Source organism: Amblyomma mixtum, chromosome 3 (genome assembly GCF_055824585.1).
Source record: "Amblyomma mixtum isolate Tamu chromosome 3, ASM5582458v1, whole genome shotgun sequence".
In the NCBI taxonomy this organism is placed as follows: domain Eukaryota; kingdom Metazoa; phylum Arthropoda; class Arachnida; order Ixodida; family Ixodidae; genus Amblyomma; species Amblyomma mixtum.
The window spans coordinates 106,724,535-106,743,520 of NC_143014.1; the positions used below are offsets into that span (position 1 = coordinate 106,724,535).

The following is an 18,986-nucleotide window of genomic DNA, read 5'->3' on the forward strand; positions in this document are numbered from 1 at the left end:
GTGAAAATAGAGCTCTGCGCATTTGGACTTGGACGCTGCTTTGTCGTCTTCGAGGAGAAAAAAAAAACGAAATTGGGATCGCCGCCGTTGGACATCGTCTGTTGTGCTGCGCGTTGCGGTGCTGACTAGACTATCGGTTGCCGTTTTGCGTGGAAAGCTGCAAGGAATGTGTCGCGACGTCACCACTCCCAACGGAGATACGGCGCCTTTTCTGATCAAGCGCAAATCAGACTGGATATATTGCACTCCTACTTTCGAAATGTGCTGGCGGCAGAACTCTCAGTGCTTCCTGTGTATATTTGGCGTGGGATGTTGCGAGGCTGAAGCTTAAATCATGTTTACATTGAGATTTGCGAAAGTGTAAGCAACGGCGATCACTATGGAAAGCAGCAGCAAGCCACTTCTTCCCGGCACATCGAATGGGAACGCAGCGTTGCAGTCCGTATTGGGTCTGAACTACCGCTACTGCTTCAGCCTCATTGGAGTGCTTAAACTTGTAGAAATGGTAATCGCTTTTCATTTGACTGTATGGCAGGTTGCCACCTAGAAATACGGAGTATGTACTTCAATAACATATCTCCGCGAAACTTGTTTCCGCCGAAACCGATATTGTAGTGAGCTATATTAGGTGGCATAAGGTTTTTTGGACTTCCCTCACCGAAACCGAAAATTAGAGTATGCGCATACAATGTCTTCGGGTTTAATTTACGCAACCTCCAGTGTTAAAAGTTTGGTTGTAACCTGAGAGAAAGGCCCAATATAGTCTGACATGGTCAGTCGAGAGATCATATTCACCTGAGATTTTCTGGCTAGCACAAATCAAGCTGAGTACTGTACATCTAGTTCAAGAAATCTGCGATACAAACACCAAAACAACGTCACTACATTTTTTAATCGACGTTTGCGAACTCTTAACGAGGGGGCGGCTACCGGCTTAAAGCACTCCCGCTTGCCGCTCCTGCCTAAGTATGTCGTCGACCTCGTATAAACGAAAAAAATTTCTTTTCATCCTGCTGTTTATTTTCGTCCTTGAAAAAGGAATAAAAAAATGGTTTACTTTGCACCACTGCAAGTAACCTACACGAGTTAGAGGTTTTACTTGTACGCTTAACTATGGTACGTGTAAGCAGTGCATGACTCATTATCAATCTCTTGTGAGGCCACTTGAGAGTTGACAAGCATGCCTTGTACAATTTTAAAAAGTGGCTGTGTCATTTGGAATTTTACTGTCCAATAATTCTTTCTTGCACAAAAGTTTTTATGGCACCATTTTCATAGGCCATGTGTGGGCATAAAATCATTTAATGAATTTTCATTTTAAATCACTTGCCATTAATAGTCTGCTTGTTGATGAAGAAATTTTGGTTGTTGCCTAGCAGCACTGCCTGGATTTTGTTTGTAAACAATGTGCTGGACTGGTTGTTACGTCCAGATTTTTTCATCTTCAGTGTTCTTAGTTTTCCTTTTGTGGTAGTCGGTTGGGAGTCTAAAGCATGAAATTGTTAAACAGGTGCATGAAGCCTGAATTTTCAGTCACCTCTACAAATGCATATCAAGCATAAGTGTTGTGGCCGTTAAAGCCAAATACTGCAATGCCCTGAAGGAAACTTTTTGTTTTTTTAATGAAAGCACATGTGGTTGTTGCAGAAAATTTTTACTACATTGTTTCTTGATCTACATTTTATATTTGAGACAATAATGCGAATTTAACGGCTTTAACGGACTTTTGCACAAATTATGCGGCCTTCGTCGACGTTCTCGCCGAGACATGTACAGCCTTTGCCAGAAGTAACCAGGCTGCATGGTTCGCTTCTTAGTTGTATATTAAGGCTATTATGCCAGCCCTCAAGCCCTAAGTCTCTGCACGGTAAGGAGAACCCCTGTCCTCACTTTCAAATAACTTTTTGATCTTTGAGGAAGCCGTAAGGGCCCTACTATACGAGTGAGAAGCAAACCATGCAGCCTGGCTACTTTTGGCAAAGACTGTACGTTATAGGATGGATCGTTACTATTACGAAGGGCACTGAGCTTCCGTACGAACCGCCTACTGGCGGAGCCATAAAGTGGCGCGCAAAGGAACAGCAGCCTTGATCCCAGGTGGAAAACCTGCCCTTCCTTCCTTCCTTCCTTCCTTCCTTCCTTCCTTCCTTCCTTCTGCTTCTGCTCGCCATTGACGGCTTAGGCATCACCCATGAGGAGGGTTGACATATAACACTTACACGCCACAGAGACAACCACGAGACGGCACAGTAACATACATCGAACCACCTTTTCAGGCGGCTGTTCGAAACAGGGTACGTCCCCGAAGGGCATTGCGGGGTTTACGGAGCCTCTCCCAGGACTGCACCCCCTGGAAAAACCGGTCGCCAGGTCGGGGGGAGCCTGTACCCATATACGGTGAGCGCTCCCCATTCGAAGGACAGGCACGCAGAGGTAGCGCTAACAAAGAAGAAGAGTGCCACGTCACCAGACCGATCATCCACCTGGCGAAGAAGAAGCAGCTCAGTAATCGGGTTCCATGGAGCACAGAGGCGGCGGTGACGGGCCCTCCTTGACGGACGAGCCCAGGGCTGAAGGCGGCAAGCGGACAAACGTGAAGCCAATCCAGCCTGCAGCCGTGGCAGAGGGGTCGTCCCTGAAAGGAGAAAAACGGTCGTCACCTGGCAAAAAGTGTACAGCGCCTGTTGCCGCACGTGATCCAACGACCCGACCAGAAGAGAACGGTAGGATCGACACCCAAAGCCCCGATCACTGCACCAAGGAGCAACGGGACATCATTGCAAAAGCATTTCAAGACCCTGACACCCTTGAGCCAGAGCAGTTGGAGCTGCTGATGCAGGGCATCCTCCATGTTGCTACTCAGGACACCAGCAGCGCGGAAAGAGGAGCCAAAATTTGTGCTTCCATTATAGGGAAGGAGACGAGTGGCGCGTTCGAGGAATGCCTGCTCTCAACATGCCGCGAATGGTTCGACCGGAGGGAGCTCCTTATGCCACGGCGCCCAGCTGCAGAGGAGGCACATGGTCGGCAGGTCGGGCAGCCGAGCTGCCAGTGGACGTCGTATGTCCACTTCATGACCGACATCGTGGTGGCGACATCCGGACGGAGGGGCCGACAGTTCCAGATCAAACATCCGGGACGAGCATTCTGCCTGGCGGCGCTCCTGTGCAATAGTTGTCAGCTTATGCTGCGCTCTCCTGTCCCGGACGAGCGCAGCGAGATGCAGTGCCTTGTACGTGCGCTGAAAACGGCGGGCCTAATCGTTGACCGTATCGCCCCACGCCGTATGGGGGCACTGACGGAATGCATGCGGGAGGCCTTCGTCAACCCGGAGTTCACTGCGGAATCCCAGCTGATGCTCCTGGAGCTGATCGAGCTGCGGGCTTCTGACTGGAAGTTCAACCCCTCACAGAGGCATTACTATTCAGAACAGCGCCCTGGGTTGCCCAAGAAGCAGTGACTTATGTGATTTTTTTTTTCTATTGATTTTTAAGTTTTGTTCTTTCGTTCTTCATTACCTCCGTTTCCTAAACCTTTGTGCCGGTGCATGTGCTCTCGCTAAAAACTGCGGAACGTCTTGCCTGTGTTTTCGTTGAATATTCCAAAGATTTGGTGTCATCTTCCTTGTTTTTTGCGTCATTAAATGACCAAAATGTTAACCGAAGCGTGGCCTTGTGGTAGAGCATCCGCCTCGCATTCGGAAGGTGCTGGGTTCGATCCCCAGTGCCGCCGGGTACCCACTGGTTTCTTTAATGGGTACAAGATTTCACCTGGCCTGGTGCTCGGCTCTTCTAGGGTGAGATGCTTGGGAAAAGGGTCTTAGACCAAACAGTTGCCTTGACGGATGAGTGGTAAGTTCCCCCGCCAAGTGGTCCCCGCCATCAGTGGTCGAGGCCCGCGGAGCCCCCGTATCGGCAGCCACCATTGGAAGCCGCAACACGGAAACGGCTGAAGAAGTTGCGCTGAGTTGGTACGGAAGCCAGTTTTATAATTAGCGATAGCAAAACGGCCGTCAAGCTCGCCTCATCTGCCTATACTGACGTCATCAGAGTAGGGGGCGCGCGGCGGTGAGGCGCTCTTGAGGTATACTTAAGGTTCGCTAGAGTACCACATCTACAGATCTGTTTCACTGGAATATGCCAATCGAAATCATTTTAGGGTCCTACGATATGGCCGACAACAGTGAACAAAATAAGCTCTTTAAAGTTTGACAGTTTCAAACAAGCCAGAGATATCAAAAACCTAGAGCTTATGATTTCGTCTCGTGATTAGCTTTTTGTTGAGGTAACAAGAAAATGTTTTACAGCGGTCTACTTTTTGCATGACTTTTTGTCACGGAATCCTGTTCGGCCGTCCTGACCGCCGCACGGATGGACCATCGTTTATAGATGGATGGGCCGCATCGCGACTAGCCTCCCTATCGCGGCGCTGAAATAAAAAGAAATTCGATCTGCTATTTGAAAATTTCGAATATTAGAACTTCCTTATATTCGCATAAGCCCTTAGACTTCGCGCCTCCACGGCGCCACCATTCAGGGGTACGTCGCTATAGAAGCAATTGGTATTGGCACGTAATACGTGAAAATAGAGCTCTGCGCATTTGGACTTGGACGCTGCTTTGTCGTCTTCGAGGAGAAAAAAAAAAACGAAATTGGGATCGCCGCCGTTGGACATCGTCTGTTGTGCTGCGCGTTGCGGTGCTGACTAGACTATCGGTTGCCGTTTTGCGTGGAAAGCTGCAAGGAATGTGTCGCGACGTCACCACTCCCAACGGAGATACGGCGCCTTTTCTGATCAAGCGCAAATCAGACTGGATATATTGCACTCCTACTTTCGAAATGTGCTGGCGGCAGAACTCTCAGTGCTTCCTGTGTATATTTGGCGTGGGATGTTGCGAGGCTGAAGCTTAAATCATGTTTACATTGAGATTTGCGAAAGTGTAAGCAACGGCGATCACTATGGAAAGCAGCAGCAAGCCACTTCTTCCCGGCACATCGAATGGGAACGCAGCGTTGCAGTCCGTATTGGGTCTGAACTACCGCTACTGCTTCAGCCTCATTGGAGTGCTTAAACTTGTAGAAATGGTAATCGCTTTTCATTTGACTGTATGGCAGGTTGCCACCTAGAAATACGGAGTATGTACTTCAATAACATATCTCCGCGAAACTTGTTTCCGCCGAAACCGATATTGTAGTGAGCTATATTAGGTGGCATAAGGTTTTTTGGACTTCCCTCACCGAAACCGAAAATTAGAGTATGCGCATACAATGTCTTCGGGTTTAATTTACGCAAGCTCCAGTGTTAAAAGTTTGGTTGTAACCTGAGAGAAAGGCCCAATATAGTCTGACATGGTCAGTCGAGAGATCATATTCACCTGAGATTTTCTGGCTAGCACAAATCAAGCTGAGTACTGTACATCTAGTTCAAGAAATCTGCGATACAAACACCAAAACAACGTCACTACATTTTTTAATCGACGTTTGCGAACTCTTAACGAGGGGGCGGCTACCGGCTTAAAGCACTCCCGCTTGCCGCTCCTGCCTAAGTATGTCGTCGACCTCATATAAACGAAAAAAATTTCTTTTCATCCTGCTGTTTATTTTCGTCCTTGAAAAAGGAATAAAAAAATGGTTTACTTTGCACCACTGCAAGTAACCTACACGAGTTAGAGGTTTTACTTGTACGCTTAACTATGGTACGTGTAAGCAGTGCATGACTCATTATCAATCTCTTGTGAGGCCACTTGAGAGTTGACAAGCATGCCTTGTACAATTTTAAAAAGTGGCTGTGTCATTTGGAATTTTACTGTCCAATAATTCTTTCTTGCACAAAAGTTTTTATGGCACCATTTTCATAGGCCATGTGTGGGCATAAAATCATTTAATGAATTTTCATTTTAAATCACTTGCCATTAATAGTCTGCTTGTTGATGAAGAAATTTTGGTTGTTGCCTAGCAGCACTGCCTGGATTTTGTTTGTAAACAATGTGCTGGACTGGTTGTTACGTCCAGATTTTTTCATCTTCAGTGTTCTTAGTTTTCCTTTTGTGGTAGTCGGTTGGGAGTCTAAAACATGAAATTGTTAAACAGGTGCATGAAGCCTGAATTTTCAGTCACCTCTACAAATGCATATCAAGCATAAGTGTTGTGGCCGTTAAAGCCAAATACTGCAATGCCCTGAAGGAAACTTTTTGTTTTTTTAATGAAAGCACATGTGGTTGTTGCAGAAAATTTTTTACTACATTGTTTCTTGATCTACATTTTATATTTGAGACAATAATGCGAATCACTTGATACCTCTTTATTGTTTTGGCATATTGTGGAAAATGCAGGTTTGATTGCAGCATAAATTAATGTGATGACAGCCTCACGGACCTTTTTAGCTGGAATGCCTAGTACCTCCTAGAAGAGTGCGGTGAGGGGCTAGTTGGTACGACATTATGAGAACAAAAGTAACTGCGCAAAAGGACGGGACAAGAGAAAGAGAACCACACGGGAGTTGTCAGTCTGCGTTTGTCCCGTGTGGTTCTCTTTCTCTTGTCCCGTCCTTTTGCGCAGTTACTTTTGTTCTCATAGTACCTCCTCTTCACTAGTAAGTGCAGATGATCGAAATTTCCGGAGCCCGTCACTACGGCGTCCCTTATAACCTAAGTCGCTTTGGGACGTTAAACCCCAATAAACCAAACCAACAAAGTGTAAGCCCTCGAGATATAAACTGTGAGACTGCAAAAAAAGCTATCTCTTGGATGTATGGTTACACTCGTATGGCATAAGTGAATAAGCTGCTGATGTAGGGCCAGTAGCGTGCTGGATGGTCGAAGAATGCGCTCTTTTTATTGTGCCATGCCCATGAAGCATCAATAGATTGCAAGAGTGACTAAAAATGTAGGTGCAGCACTTATTTGCTTACTCTTTGAAAGGAAGGCTCAGTGTACTAGTAACATTTTTTCTTGCACAATGTCGTGCTATGCATTAAAGGTGGGTGTTTTAGGCTGTGATAAACCATGCTTAAATGTGGTTCTCATGGCTTGTGAGCAGTGTGGATGCTTTCTTTTTCTTATATTTTGCTGGGCGTTTTAAGGGGTGACAATATCTCACAGGCTGTATGGAGAATTTCTAAAGAATTTTTTTCTCTTCTGAGGCTGCAGTATTCTAAAATGCATATGCCTGAAGAGTGCTTGTACTTATAGTTGCTTTATACCTGTGCAGTCTGCTCACTGCATCACTTATGTGGCGATATTTTGAAGGGTCGTTGTGCTACATGGTTGAAAGTTTTGTGTTTCATTTGTAAATAAGTTTAGAGGACTGCATTGACTATCAAGTTTGGTGGAGAGCAGTGAACTAATTTTTTGTGAACTATATATGTCTGTATGAAGTGTCATCAAACAAAGAATTTCGGAGTGTCACTATGAGTGGGAGTTGTTAGCCTTCATACCCTCGCAGTGTCCCCAAGCAGAACCTTTTTAAATGATACCACTCATTGGCCGTCTCGACTACAAAAATCAGGTCACATAAGTGGCTCTAGAAAGCACCATCTGTGTGTGCCCACAAAAGTTTTCGGAACATGAAAGTTCCAACAAAGCCTAATTTCTGGGCACCCTAAGCATGCAGCCATGAAGTGAAGTGTGTGCTTTGTAGTTCCCAGCGTGACCTGCACAATGCAACCCTGAGTGCCTGGCTGCGCTTCTAGTCAGCGAGGAAATTAATGTTTCCTGATTTCGGCATTCCGAAAACTTTTCTCGGCACCTGTACGTGGGTTCTCTTGGCTGAAATATCTAGAGGCGGCATATTTTTGGCTAAATGGAGATGTAGATGAATAAACTATCGACAGCTCAGTGTTCTCTTTTTTCTTTGCAGGCTCTGAATGTGTTGTGCATACAGTTGATGCTGGAGTACTGCAAACCCTCATACAATGGATCTACATGGGGCTTCCTGGGCACAACAGACGAAACGCTCTTCTTCCTAGGTAACTTCAGCGCCCTCATGATGAATGGCCTCCTGTTCCTCTGCTGCGTGCTGTCAGGTGCCACAGCACTGGCCCTTTCAAAATCCCTCTTAGTAAGTGCTCCTTTTTTCAGTTTATGTAACTGCATTTTCCAGCAGTCATTTATTTACTTAACCGGTAGTTTTGTCCTGATTGATGCACCTTCGTGGGTTTTTTTTATCTTGTGCATCGAATGCTCCTTTTACCTGAAACAAATGGGCATATCTGAGTTGAGTGAGAGTGAAATGTGAACAGAGGAATCTTGGTGGTGGTGTTGTATTGAAATGCAGGCCAAGACTAGGCTGCATTTTAACCCTTTCACAGCCAGGTTTTTTTACTCACATCTGCACACACCCTGCCGGGTTTTTTTGCATGTTAGTTTCCTGGAATTTTTTGCTAGTAACGCACTAAAATGCTCTGCAGGGCATGTAGACATGTTTATTGAGGGTAATCTTATAGATATTAGTTGTAATGAAACAAATCTTCCAGCACCAATCTGGCCTGTCGGATTTCCTCTTACGCGGATTTTTCGGTGGCAGGGGGACTTCATCGCTGTCATCACTCGATAAGGCACTTAGGTGGGCTCCTTCCTCATTCTCAATATCATTGGACTCCGAATTCACAAGCAATTTTGAATTTCTTCTTCCGTCAAAGCGTGGACGAGTGTGGCACATAGCCTCATGGCTGCTGTGCACAGACCAAAACGAAGTGACTCGGATGTGGAAGCATGCGCGCCATCTGTTGTTTAAAATTTACCCTACAAGATCTATGAATTTACGGAGTCTCTCCATAGATTGCGCTACATGGTTGCATAGTTTTTTTTTTACACGAGTATTATCGGGAGCGGCAGGGGGTGACTAAAAAAGCCAAAACGAGTTAACTCGGGAGAGGCAGGGCGTGTGCATGTGTGGTAGCCCGAGTTATCTCGGGAGTGGCAGATTAAGGGTTAAGGAACACGAGGGAATTTTCAGGTGTGCACTGCAGAACAAGATATATAAGGCAGTGTTAGATCATTTGGCCATTCCCCTGAGTGATTATTTGTTTATAAATTGCAGAAATTGAAGAAACCTCTGATGACGCTATTGGCACTTATATGATGCAGTAGATTGCAAACTGTTTTTGCTGTCATAGAAAATGGCTGCGCAAAAGAAATGGGATGTCATCGAAGAAATGTAGGCTACAGGACAGGTGCTGAACTACCAACACAATTTTTATTGTTAACCAGGCCACCTTTTATACATGCTAAAGCATCACATGGCCATTTATCAGGAACAAACCTGATTGAACATCTGGCAATATCACAACACTCATTCTTTTATCACGGTACTTACGTGAACTGGTGAACAGAAACTTAAGAGCAGTGTTTATTTTTTGCTGCATTGGCTTGAGTCCACTGGGATATCCAGCAGCCTGCTGCTGTTAGCGAAGGTGACATGATCAGGTCAAAGAAAGCATACAACTTTTTGTCATAGTTAGACACCAGATGAACTCACCTATCAAGGTTTCTAAAATAATTTTTTGAAGTAAAAAAATGCCTTTGTTGAAGGGAAGTTTCCGGTGAAAAGAATTGGGTGTTAAATCCGCATTATTGTAACGAGTGTGGTTTACACTCTCTAAACTTTCCGGAAGAAAATTGATGAAGTATGAAATAGTTATGTTTATTTTAAAGAGCAAATCACACTTTCAACATAATGTTGTGTGTGTTGAATTGTGCTAGATAAGGTTCATTACAGGCATCCATCATTCGGTGAATCGGGTTGGGCCCTTTGTTGTCTGCTAAAACGTGGTTTCACTTGATTCTTGCACCCCAAAGCGATTTCCTAATAATCAATGAAACTCGATTTCCACCAGACAAGGCGTTTCAAGGAAATGTAGTTTGCTAGTGCAGAAAGCTCAGGGCATTATGCAGAAACTGGTTAATGTCTGCTAGTGTGCATGTGATGCCTGTGCGACGTGCTTTCAGAATGGTGATTGCAACTAACTCTGGATGAATTTAAACATCGTTTAATGCTTGTTGTCTATGGCATGACCCATTATAAGGCTGAATTCGAAAAGTAAATTTTAGAAGCAAGAGGCCAGAGCTAAGTAATTGACCAGACATCTTATTGTCATAATGCTGTTAAGCGCTACCAATGCTGACGACATTCTGCTCGAAGACTGTTTTGTGTTTAAAATAGCAGCTGTGACGTTCGGTGAGTGTTCTTGCAGAGTAGAAAAGTAGGCAAGTTTAGAACAAATGTGGAAGTGGTGCATGTGGGGATGGTCATGAGCCTGTAGAATATTTAACCAGTGAAAATAGAACGAATTGTCTGATTTGGTAACTATTGCTTGGTGCAAGCTGCTATTCTTACGACTGTTTACGAAAATGATGAGCAACAAGTACTGCATTTAACGTCCCATACAAAAAAAAAAGAGCACTAACAGTATACAGTTTTTACTAGAGAAAGTAAGCCAAAAAAAACTTTTTTGTGATTGGCCTGATTTGTGCATGAATGGAAACTAAAGAAAGTTGTGCCCAATATTTCCCCCCACCACAAAAAAAAAATTTTGAAAACTGTAAAATTCAGAAGCATCCTAATCATGTGTTCTTAAGTAAATAAGGTGCTAAAAAAAATGCACGCTAGCAATTTCCTCTTTTCCACATATGATACCTAAAGCAGATATCATCAACACTCTCATTAAGAATTCCCTGAAACCTTTTTAGCATTCTTTCCTTTGCAAAGTGGCAAGTGCATGTGAAAGTGAGAAAATAGGGTGTTGAAAGTGGGTGACACTGGTGATACTGAAATATACCTCAAGTGACAGAAGTGCTGTGTTCAGAAAGCTCACTGTTTTCATTCATAATAACAACAGACACTTTTGTAGGATGTGATGGGAAACCTGGCACACTTCCTTATCTGCATTGGGAGCAGCCTGGTTTTACTGTCATCGGGTGTGAATCACCAGCCAAGCTCAAGGTACAAGGAGTACATTTTTCAAGGGAAAGTGACTGTTTCGGTAGGTAAAGCTATTTTGTGGCGCTGAGTTTGTCAAGAAGTTAGTATTATTAATTTGACATGAACAGAACAAACAGGAGCACAGAGAAAATGATGCATTATTTTGAAAGAAATATGTCATCATTTTTAGCTTCCAAGGAAGCCTGCAACAACATGTATTGTATGCCTTGTGGGATACAGCTGGTTACAACTAAACCACCCCAGTTTATCTGCTGCCACGAGGTCAGGGTGCTCCACTTGGCAGTAACAAGCCTAAGGCACTAGCCACTTGCCTTTACATGCATGGGAGTACCAGAATCATGTTACTAGGGGTTTGACTATTTGGTTTAAACTGAAAAAGACCAATAAAAGTACACCAAATTCAGTTTTTGAAATTCGATTTTAACTGAAAAAGGTCAGTGTTCATAGCTAGCTGGCATAGATAACTGGCTGTTGAGTACGAGTTACACCCAGTCGAAGTTGAAATTATTGAAGTATCCTTGTGGATATGATGCAACGGTGGTATTGCTGTATAAGCAGCGCAGTTGTGCGATTTTAGGTAATTCTCTGTTAGCTTACATGCCTCTATAGACCGGGAAGTTGCACTATCATCATCCACATAGAGAAGAAGAAGTTGTTTAAGTTGGTTTAACTGTATGTAAGGACACTTAGATGAAACCGTCTAAGTGCCTGAACTCGCTACGACAGCACAGTGATAACATGTCAGCCTAGTTAAAATAAGCTGCCACTTGCGTTTTGGTCTGCTGCTGTCTCATTTAACTTGCATTACTTTTTTAATGATGATAGTAATTCCTTCTATGTACAAGCATAGCTACAAGTAGTATATACTATTTGCACGTTAATTACTAGTAAATAAACTATTCATGTTTACAAAAACTCAGATAGACTGCAATGGCTTTTGACTGCACACTAGTGTCGCATCAAATCGCTGAAAAAAGTCGGTAATTCTTTCTTCGAAAATATTATTCGCTGAAAAAAATTTAAACTTGTGTTCTGAAATAAACACTGAAAAAAGCCTGCCGAGTTCTCAAAAAATAAAAACTGAAAAGTGCAACCCCTACATATAACTGATTCTGTGGTGTAACTAATGGTATCCTTATTTATTAGATGATTTTAATGGTGCATATGATGATGGGGATCAATTACAAAACAATACTTAACACTAATGATTTGAGATGATCTACCTATTGTGTTGTTTTTCTTCTTTTTCGTACTCCGCAATGAGGCATGCACAATTTCATATTAGCCTGAAACTACTAGGCTGAAACTACCAACAATCGAAGCAAGTTGTCGAAGCTGTAGTTCTGGCAGCTCTGATGAGTAATAAGCAAGAAGTGATAAGCAAGGAGTGATAAACAAGACATGTCCAAATAAGATGCCTGAAGTTTGTATCGTACTAAACATAATGCAGTGAGCCTTTCCTGCAGCCCAGGAAATGGCCTCTGTAATATAATCTTGTATGTGCAAGTGGAACTCCTTGTTCATTGTTGTGCTCTTTAATATTGTATTAAAAACTTCTTATTGCATCTGTTTTCCTGAAAAAGTGAGTTGAACTTAACCAATTAGCCAAGCAATGAGAATAATACTAGGGATGCCAAAGCAGCACTTAATGATTTGCAAACTTAGTTTAATTAAACATTATTTATTACAGCTTGACTGTTGCTAGTTTTGACTTGCTACATGAAGCTCTTGCAAGCCAGATTTTTTTATTAGAGTGGGATTTACTGATTTGTGTTTGCAGTGAGTGTTTGGCAGATTGAGGCTGCTATGGTTGGTGATGCTGGGATATATTTTGATGGAAAGGTGCAGTTTTGTTAAAAACCGGTGCTGGAAGACTTTGACAGATAGGACGAGACACACACATGCACTGTATAAATAACGCACACAGGTGTTGTAATTTGCAAACCAAGTTGTTTGAAATCATGGTGAATACATTCTGTATTTAGGCTTGAAGGTAAACAAATGAAAACAATATAGATCGCATAACTTCCTTCCTTGAGCCATTTGCTGCACCTTTTTAGACAGTTTCAGGGTATCTATAATGGCGTGATCCTTTTGGCAGCGATGCAATTGATGATGACAGAGAAACATTGGCAGCGTTTCCAAACACATATGAAAACTGTGTGTATGGGGACATTGCATCTATCAACACTCACAAGATAGGTGACATTGTTCTAGTGTGTCTGGAGGTTTTCCATGATGACGTGCAACCATACCGGATGTCCAGTTGAACCTGGTGCAGAAGAAATCCGTTTTAAAGTAGACTGTTTAGTTATGAACAGCATACTTTTATTGGTCCTTTAGGTTTCTGCATGACTGAGTATTTGCACTCTATCTGTGGAAATCATCTCGCCCAGTCACTGGTATTTTCCGTGTGCACTGGATGTCTAGTATGCTGACTCTTGAAATGGTACAACAATGGGGCTGGGTGCTGCCCTAAAATATTAAGCAAAATGAATGCTGATAAGTGCTCATTTTGTGGCATTGAATAACTTGGAACTAAATCTTGTTTTATCATCGGGACCCTTAGAGCAAAAAAGAGATCACAGGGGCAAGCATTGAGGTTCCCACCTACCTGAAAATTCAAGCTTAGATCTGCATGAAATCTCATGGGACAATTCTTTGATATGAGGATGGTGTAATGTGGTTGCTGGTTTTGTTGTGGTGGGCTGTCAACGGAAGGTATGAGGGCATATGAATGGAAAAATTATGTTGACTAATAAAATGCCTCCTGCCCATGCTCCGTGCATGGCTAAACACACTGTTCCCCTGTGGATGTGTCTTTGAAATCACCACCTGACAGGCTTGCTTTGCAGACACTTATTTGAGGGGCTTTTTCCTGTTCCCTCATCTGAAGCACCACCTGCGATGAACAACAGTATGTGAGAATAGACTATTTTACAGTATATTCAAAAGTGCTAGAAAACTTATTTCTCTTCAGTGATTAGAAAAGTTAGAAAGCAGTTCCAGATGTGTATTAATGCTTTCAGGTGAAGGGATATGCTTGTTTTGTTTCAGGGACTTCTTACTTTTCTCAAAGCTGTTTGAGTGGCTAGCATACATAATACTCTAACATCATGCATATGTGTCCATGCCAGCTCTAGAATTTATCCTTGCTTGAGTCAGTACAGGTTACTCAGGTTTCCCATGTGAAGGCAGAGTGGAAGAGCCATAATTAGCATTCTTGTTAGATGTGCATTGAGACTCAGTGAAGCACGAGTCAAAAATGAACATAAAGATGATGTTTCATGGTGCTCTCTTCCAGGTTCTGGGCATAGTGAACTCTCTGCTCTACTTATGCAGTGTGTTAGCTGCCTACTGGACTTGCAAGGCCAGCAGATACTAACTACTGACTTCCACATTAACCACTCGTATTTGGAGATGGCACACCTTGGCCTGGCCATGTGAAAGAGAACAGGGTGGGAGTTTGTTCACCTCATCTGTTTGGCCTCAGCAGAAAAGGACTGTACAAATTAGATGACTGTCCTTAATAACTTTGCGGTCCTTGAGATGTTGACCAGTAGGACACCTGTAGTGTCATGTGCTGCATCATTTTTTGTGATGTTAGGCTGACTTGGCGTGTGTTTTGCGCCAGTTTTCACGTGCAAATGACCTCAATACCAAGTATGAAAGCAGTGTCTCAGGTGTAATCAGAAATGACTACTTATCTTTGATATGTGAGATGGCAGTCTACTGAAAATGCATGCAACTAGTCCTAATTTTTGCTGTTTCATTATGCCTGCATTACCACTGCATTCAGGGACACATTTATGTGCAATCCAGCCAGAATAATGTCAGCCAGTTAATAAGGAATGACAGAAAATGCACTGGGCTTAAACCTTTTTGTCATTAGAATGGAAACCTGATGGGAACTGCTCTGTCATCATATTATATGCCCAATTTGTGCACATTCCTTAGTGTTGATTTTCTACTTAACATTTTTACTTTTCCTTTCTGCGTTTTTTTTTTTGTTTCTGTGCCCTCATTTTGGAATAAGTTATTTTGTTATCTTTCTGGAGGGTCTTGTGACCAACTGTTTTCATTTTGCTGTTTTTTTGTATACTGTAGGGCACTCCTCAGAAATCATTCACCATAAAGCATTATACTTAGTTGCTTATGATTTTTATTGTTATTATTATTATAATTATGATTGTTGAAGAATTTACTCTAAATCTGTATCTGCCACTTTGTCTGGTCCCTCTCACAAGGAACGAATTTTGAGTTATGTTGACATCTGTACAGGTGTATTCATCTAAGGGCAGTTGTCCTTAGAAAACATGTTGTAATGTTTCCTTCCTGCGGTTCTTTCATGCTCACTGGGGTTCATTCCTCTGCCCTGATTTCAGTACCTCATTGACTTTGAGCATCATTACTTTTCAGGCCAGCTGTTCATTAAGATTTAATCAAAAGTTATGTTTTCATGAGTATGGCAGAAGCACACCACATTTGCAAGGAGCATCATATTAAGATAATGTGTCACTCTTAACATTTCTTGATGCACCAAAAAGGATATGGCATAGTGTAATGATAAGAACAACACAGGCAGGCAGACACACAGATCCTCTGTCTGTCTTTTCTTTCCACTGTGCCTTGCCTGATTTGGAGTGTTTATGTAAAAAAAATTACAGTTAATTTAGCTTACTTGAGCAAATGTGAGTATGTACGCTAGCACATCACGTTTCATTTCGCTTTCGGTTTGAGGCTGAGGCTTCAAGGTCAGGCTTCAGACAAATACCGGCGAAATCGGTGATTGGGAACCATAGTGATAGAGCGCTATAAAATTTTGGTACTGCCTAATGCACCTTAAGAAGGAACTGTGTTAGCAGTCTGTACTGGATCCATTGTGCATGGATTGAAGTTGATGAAAATGATGACGTGCAATGCACAGAGTGAGAGAGCGGCAGTTAAACATAAGAGGTGATCAGTTGCAGTGATAGCATAGTGCTCTCGGGCAGTGGCTAACAAAACAGGTCTGTTCACATCACCGCGGGTTCAAAACCAAGTCGCAGCCATATTTATTTTATTTCTGTAGGTATCACTGGCTTCAGACAATTAGACAACGGGTTTTATTGAGATTAGAAGCCTCAGTGCTAGTGCACTATAAAAATACAGGACTAGCTAGTGTAACGTTATGCTTCGCTTGTATCGCATTATGTCTGATGCAAAGCCGCTGCAGTTAGTTAGTGGCTCTGGCATTCTAATGTTCAGCACAAGGTTATGGATTCCATATCCAGCCGTGGCAGTTGTATGTCAGTGAAGGAGAAATATAAAAGTGTATGGCTGCAGAGATTCTGGCGTACATAAAGAATCCTCGCAGATTATGCTTTTTCAAGTCCTCCACTACTGCATGTCCCATAGCTTAAGTGTAAATTCAGATGATGAAAATTTATTAATCTTTAATGCTCTGTACAAGGGTTGTCACATGGTGTGTTTTTGACAATGACGCACTCGGAACATCTACGTCCCATTTGTGTGGTGTGTCAGCTGTTGAGGTGCGCCTTCTGTAGGAAAATTCTCTGTCTATATATTTCTTTCTAACATATTAAGATGCTGCACTATCTGAACAGCTTGGGTCCTTTTGCATGATAAGCAGTGTGCTGGAATGGTTTTTTGCGATGTGCTACTGTTGCATTCTTGTAAATGTGGCTAGTAAAATTAGAATGTACTAGATTTACACTGCTTCAGTTCTCATTGAGAGGAATTGGAAAGTGTGCTGTGAATTGTATGAATCTGTCTACTATAGTCGGACACAACTTAAGTCTGCAGCGAAACTCTGCCCACATTCAGCTTCCGTGCACAGAATTCCGCCACGACGAAAAAGTAGTCCGCTTCTCAAAGGTTTCTTGTTACCTAAACAAGAAGCTTAAGTCACAAGAAAAAATGTTGAGCTCTTGAATTTTGATACGTGGATTGTTTGATATAGTCAGACATTAAAAAGCGGATTTCGGTTACTGTTGCGATTGGCCAGCGGAGTAATACAGGACGCTGCGGGTTGCAGCCCACTGTGTTAGCAACTGCTGTTTTTTTAAGTTGTATCCTACTATAGTTCACATTCTCAGTCTGCATTTTAGTACGCACTATTCGATGGTTGAAGTTTATGACCCAAGTAATACAAAACGTTGTTGGACCATTGCCTGCATGTTGAAAAATATTTGCTAGTAACGTTATCTGCATGCTGCTGATATGTTTCTTTTTTTTTTTGCCTCGCAGCAGTACTGAGCAAAGTAGTGGTTACATGGCGCAAACTACCGTATATTTCCACGCATAAGTCGACGTTTTTTTTTTTTTTTAATGTCCTTCCAAAGTTGGGGGGTCGACTTATAATCAGAGTCGACATATATGTGGAGTCTTAAAGTCGGCCTATATGCAGAAAAACGGAGCGCCTTTCTACGCTACGTGAATGGCCTGAGGGCAACGCATTCATTCCTGCTTGGTCAAATAGGCAATGCTGACCAGACTCCAGTCTGGTTTGATATGCCTAGCAATAGGACCGTGTCCGCAAAAGGGGAGCGCCAGGTCGCCAATCGCCAAGGGGACCGCTTTCGACGACCAGCGGCAGCAGTGGCTCATAAGATGATGATCGCGACTGTGCCCTCATAAGTGACGATGAGTCAGAGATGTCTCGGGAACGAATAAATGTTTCTTTATGACTCGGCCTTCTGAAATACCTTTTGGGCGAGCTAGGACCGCAGTGTATGGCAGCGTCGACCTAAATTCAGAGTCTAACTTTTTCCTTAAGGGGGCCGCAAGTTGGGGGGTCGACTTATAATCAGAGTCGACTTATAATGGGCAATATACGGTATTTGCGACTGAATTATAATGTTCAGATGACTTCTCAAAGTGTCACAAAAATGGGCTCGTGCTACCCTAAGATGTCCAAAGGTAACTGTTTTGAACTTTTACAGGGTACTGGAAATAAAATATGAGATTTTTATAGGAAAAAAACGAGTTCCCTGAAAAACAAAAGTGTCCTAAAGCTGCCTTACTAATGCTTTTAGCTTATATGTGTCATTGTGGACTTAACTTGGCTTATAATTGTGCGCAGTGTTGGGAGTATGTTTTAGCCATTTATTCATCATCTCAAATGAATATAAACACTTCGAGCAGATCTCACAGTCTTGAGTGGTATATTCATAATATTTCTAGTTTTGCTCATACTTTCATACCTCACTCATTTTTATTGCAAGTTTTAGACAAATTCACCCTCATAGCACATCTTAAAGATCTGCATGGACCAGTGACTTTGTTCTCGGGGCTCTTTGGCCATCGCTGTCCTTGCAGCATAAAAATCCATCATCATCGTCATCCCCATAACACTTTTATAATTGCAAACCACAACTGCACGTTTGCATTGGTGCTTCAAAGGAAATGAGCAGTGTTTTGTTAGGCAGTCTTGTCAGTTCTGAACAGCAAGCGATACCTGAAATTTGACATGTTTTGTCATAGTAATGTGTCATTCAGTGATGTATATATTACTTATGCTGGTTTTTTTCAACTGTTTGTTAACTGTTCTTTTCCTTCCGTGCACTGGATTAAATGTGTGCCTACACCATGTCCTCATGATCGAAGGTTCTTGAGCATGGCTTAAAGTCACTATTCATGCTATCCATTGTGGGGATCCTTCGAACCCTGTTTCCCTGTTCGCACGTGACTAGGCTTAGCTTCCTAACAGAGGCTACTATCTTTCATGGATGACATCGTGCACCAGCTTCCATTGCCCATGTGCCCTTGCTCTTCAGCAGCTTCTGTCTAGGCCATAGCTAGCGCTGGGTGTGGGCACCACGAAGCCCAAACCCTCACCAATTATGGTGGCACTGCCGTCGGTCTCTTACTGAAACAGTGCAATGGTGATGAGTCTGCATGGCACAGGTGACCTCAGCACTCTGACACATAGAAGTGTATGTCAGAAAGTTGAGTAGTTCTGCTGTTCTGTCATGTGCAGTTCAAAGAACAACCAGACAATCAACTATTCAAGGAGAAAGTTGAAAAAGTGCCAATTATCAAGTG

General features: G+C 42.8%; 2 protein-coding genes across 2 annotated transcripts; both read left to right on the forward strand.

The window, feature by feature from the left end:
* The first annotated feature begins 22 nt into the window (after positions 1-22).
* LOC149351275 (MIF4G domain-containing protein-like) lies at positions 23-3,460 on the forward strand. The gene is made up of 2 exons (XM_089575603.1): positions 23-505; positions 2,277-3,460. Exon 2 carries the CDS (start codon positions 2,519-2,521, stop codon positions 3,458-3,460), a length of 942 nt encoding a protein of 313 aa, XP_089431729.1. The 5' UTR covers positions 23-505; positions 2,277-2,518.
* A 1,113-nt stretch (positions 3,461-4,573) lies between these two features.
* LOC149351276 (uncharacterized) lies at positions 4,574-18,533 on the forward strand. Its single transcript, XM_089580560.1, has 4 exons — positions 4,574-5,084; positions 7,857-8,057; positions 10,849-10,980; positions 14,245-18,533. Exons 1-4 carry the CDS (start codon positions 4,959-4,961, stop codon positions 14,323-14,325), a joined length of 540 nt encoding a protein of 179 aa, XP_089436686.1. The 5' UTR covers positions 4,574-4,958; the 3' UTR covers positions 14,326-18,533.
* The last annotated feature ends 453 nt before the right edge of the window (positions 18,534-18,986 follow it).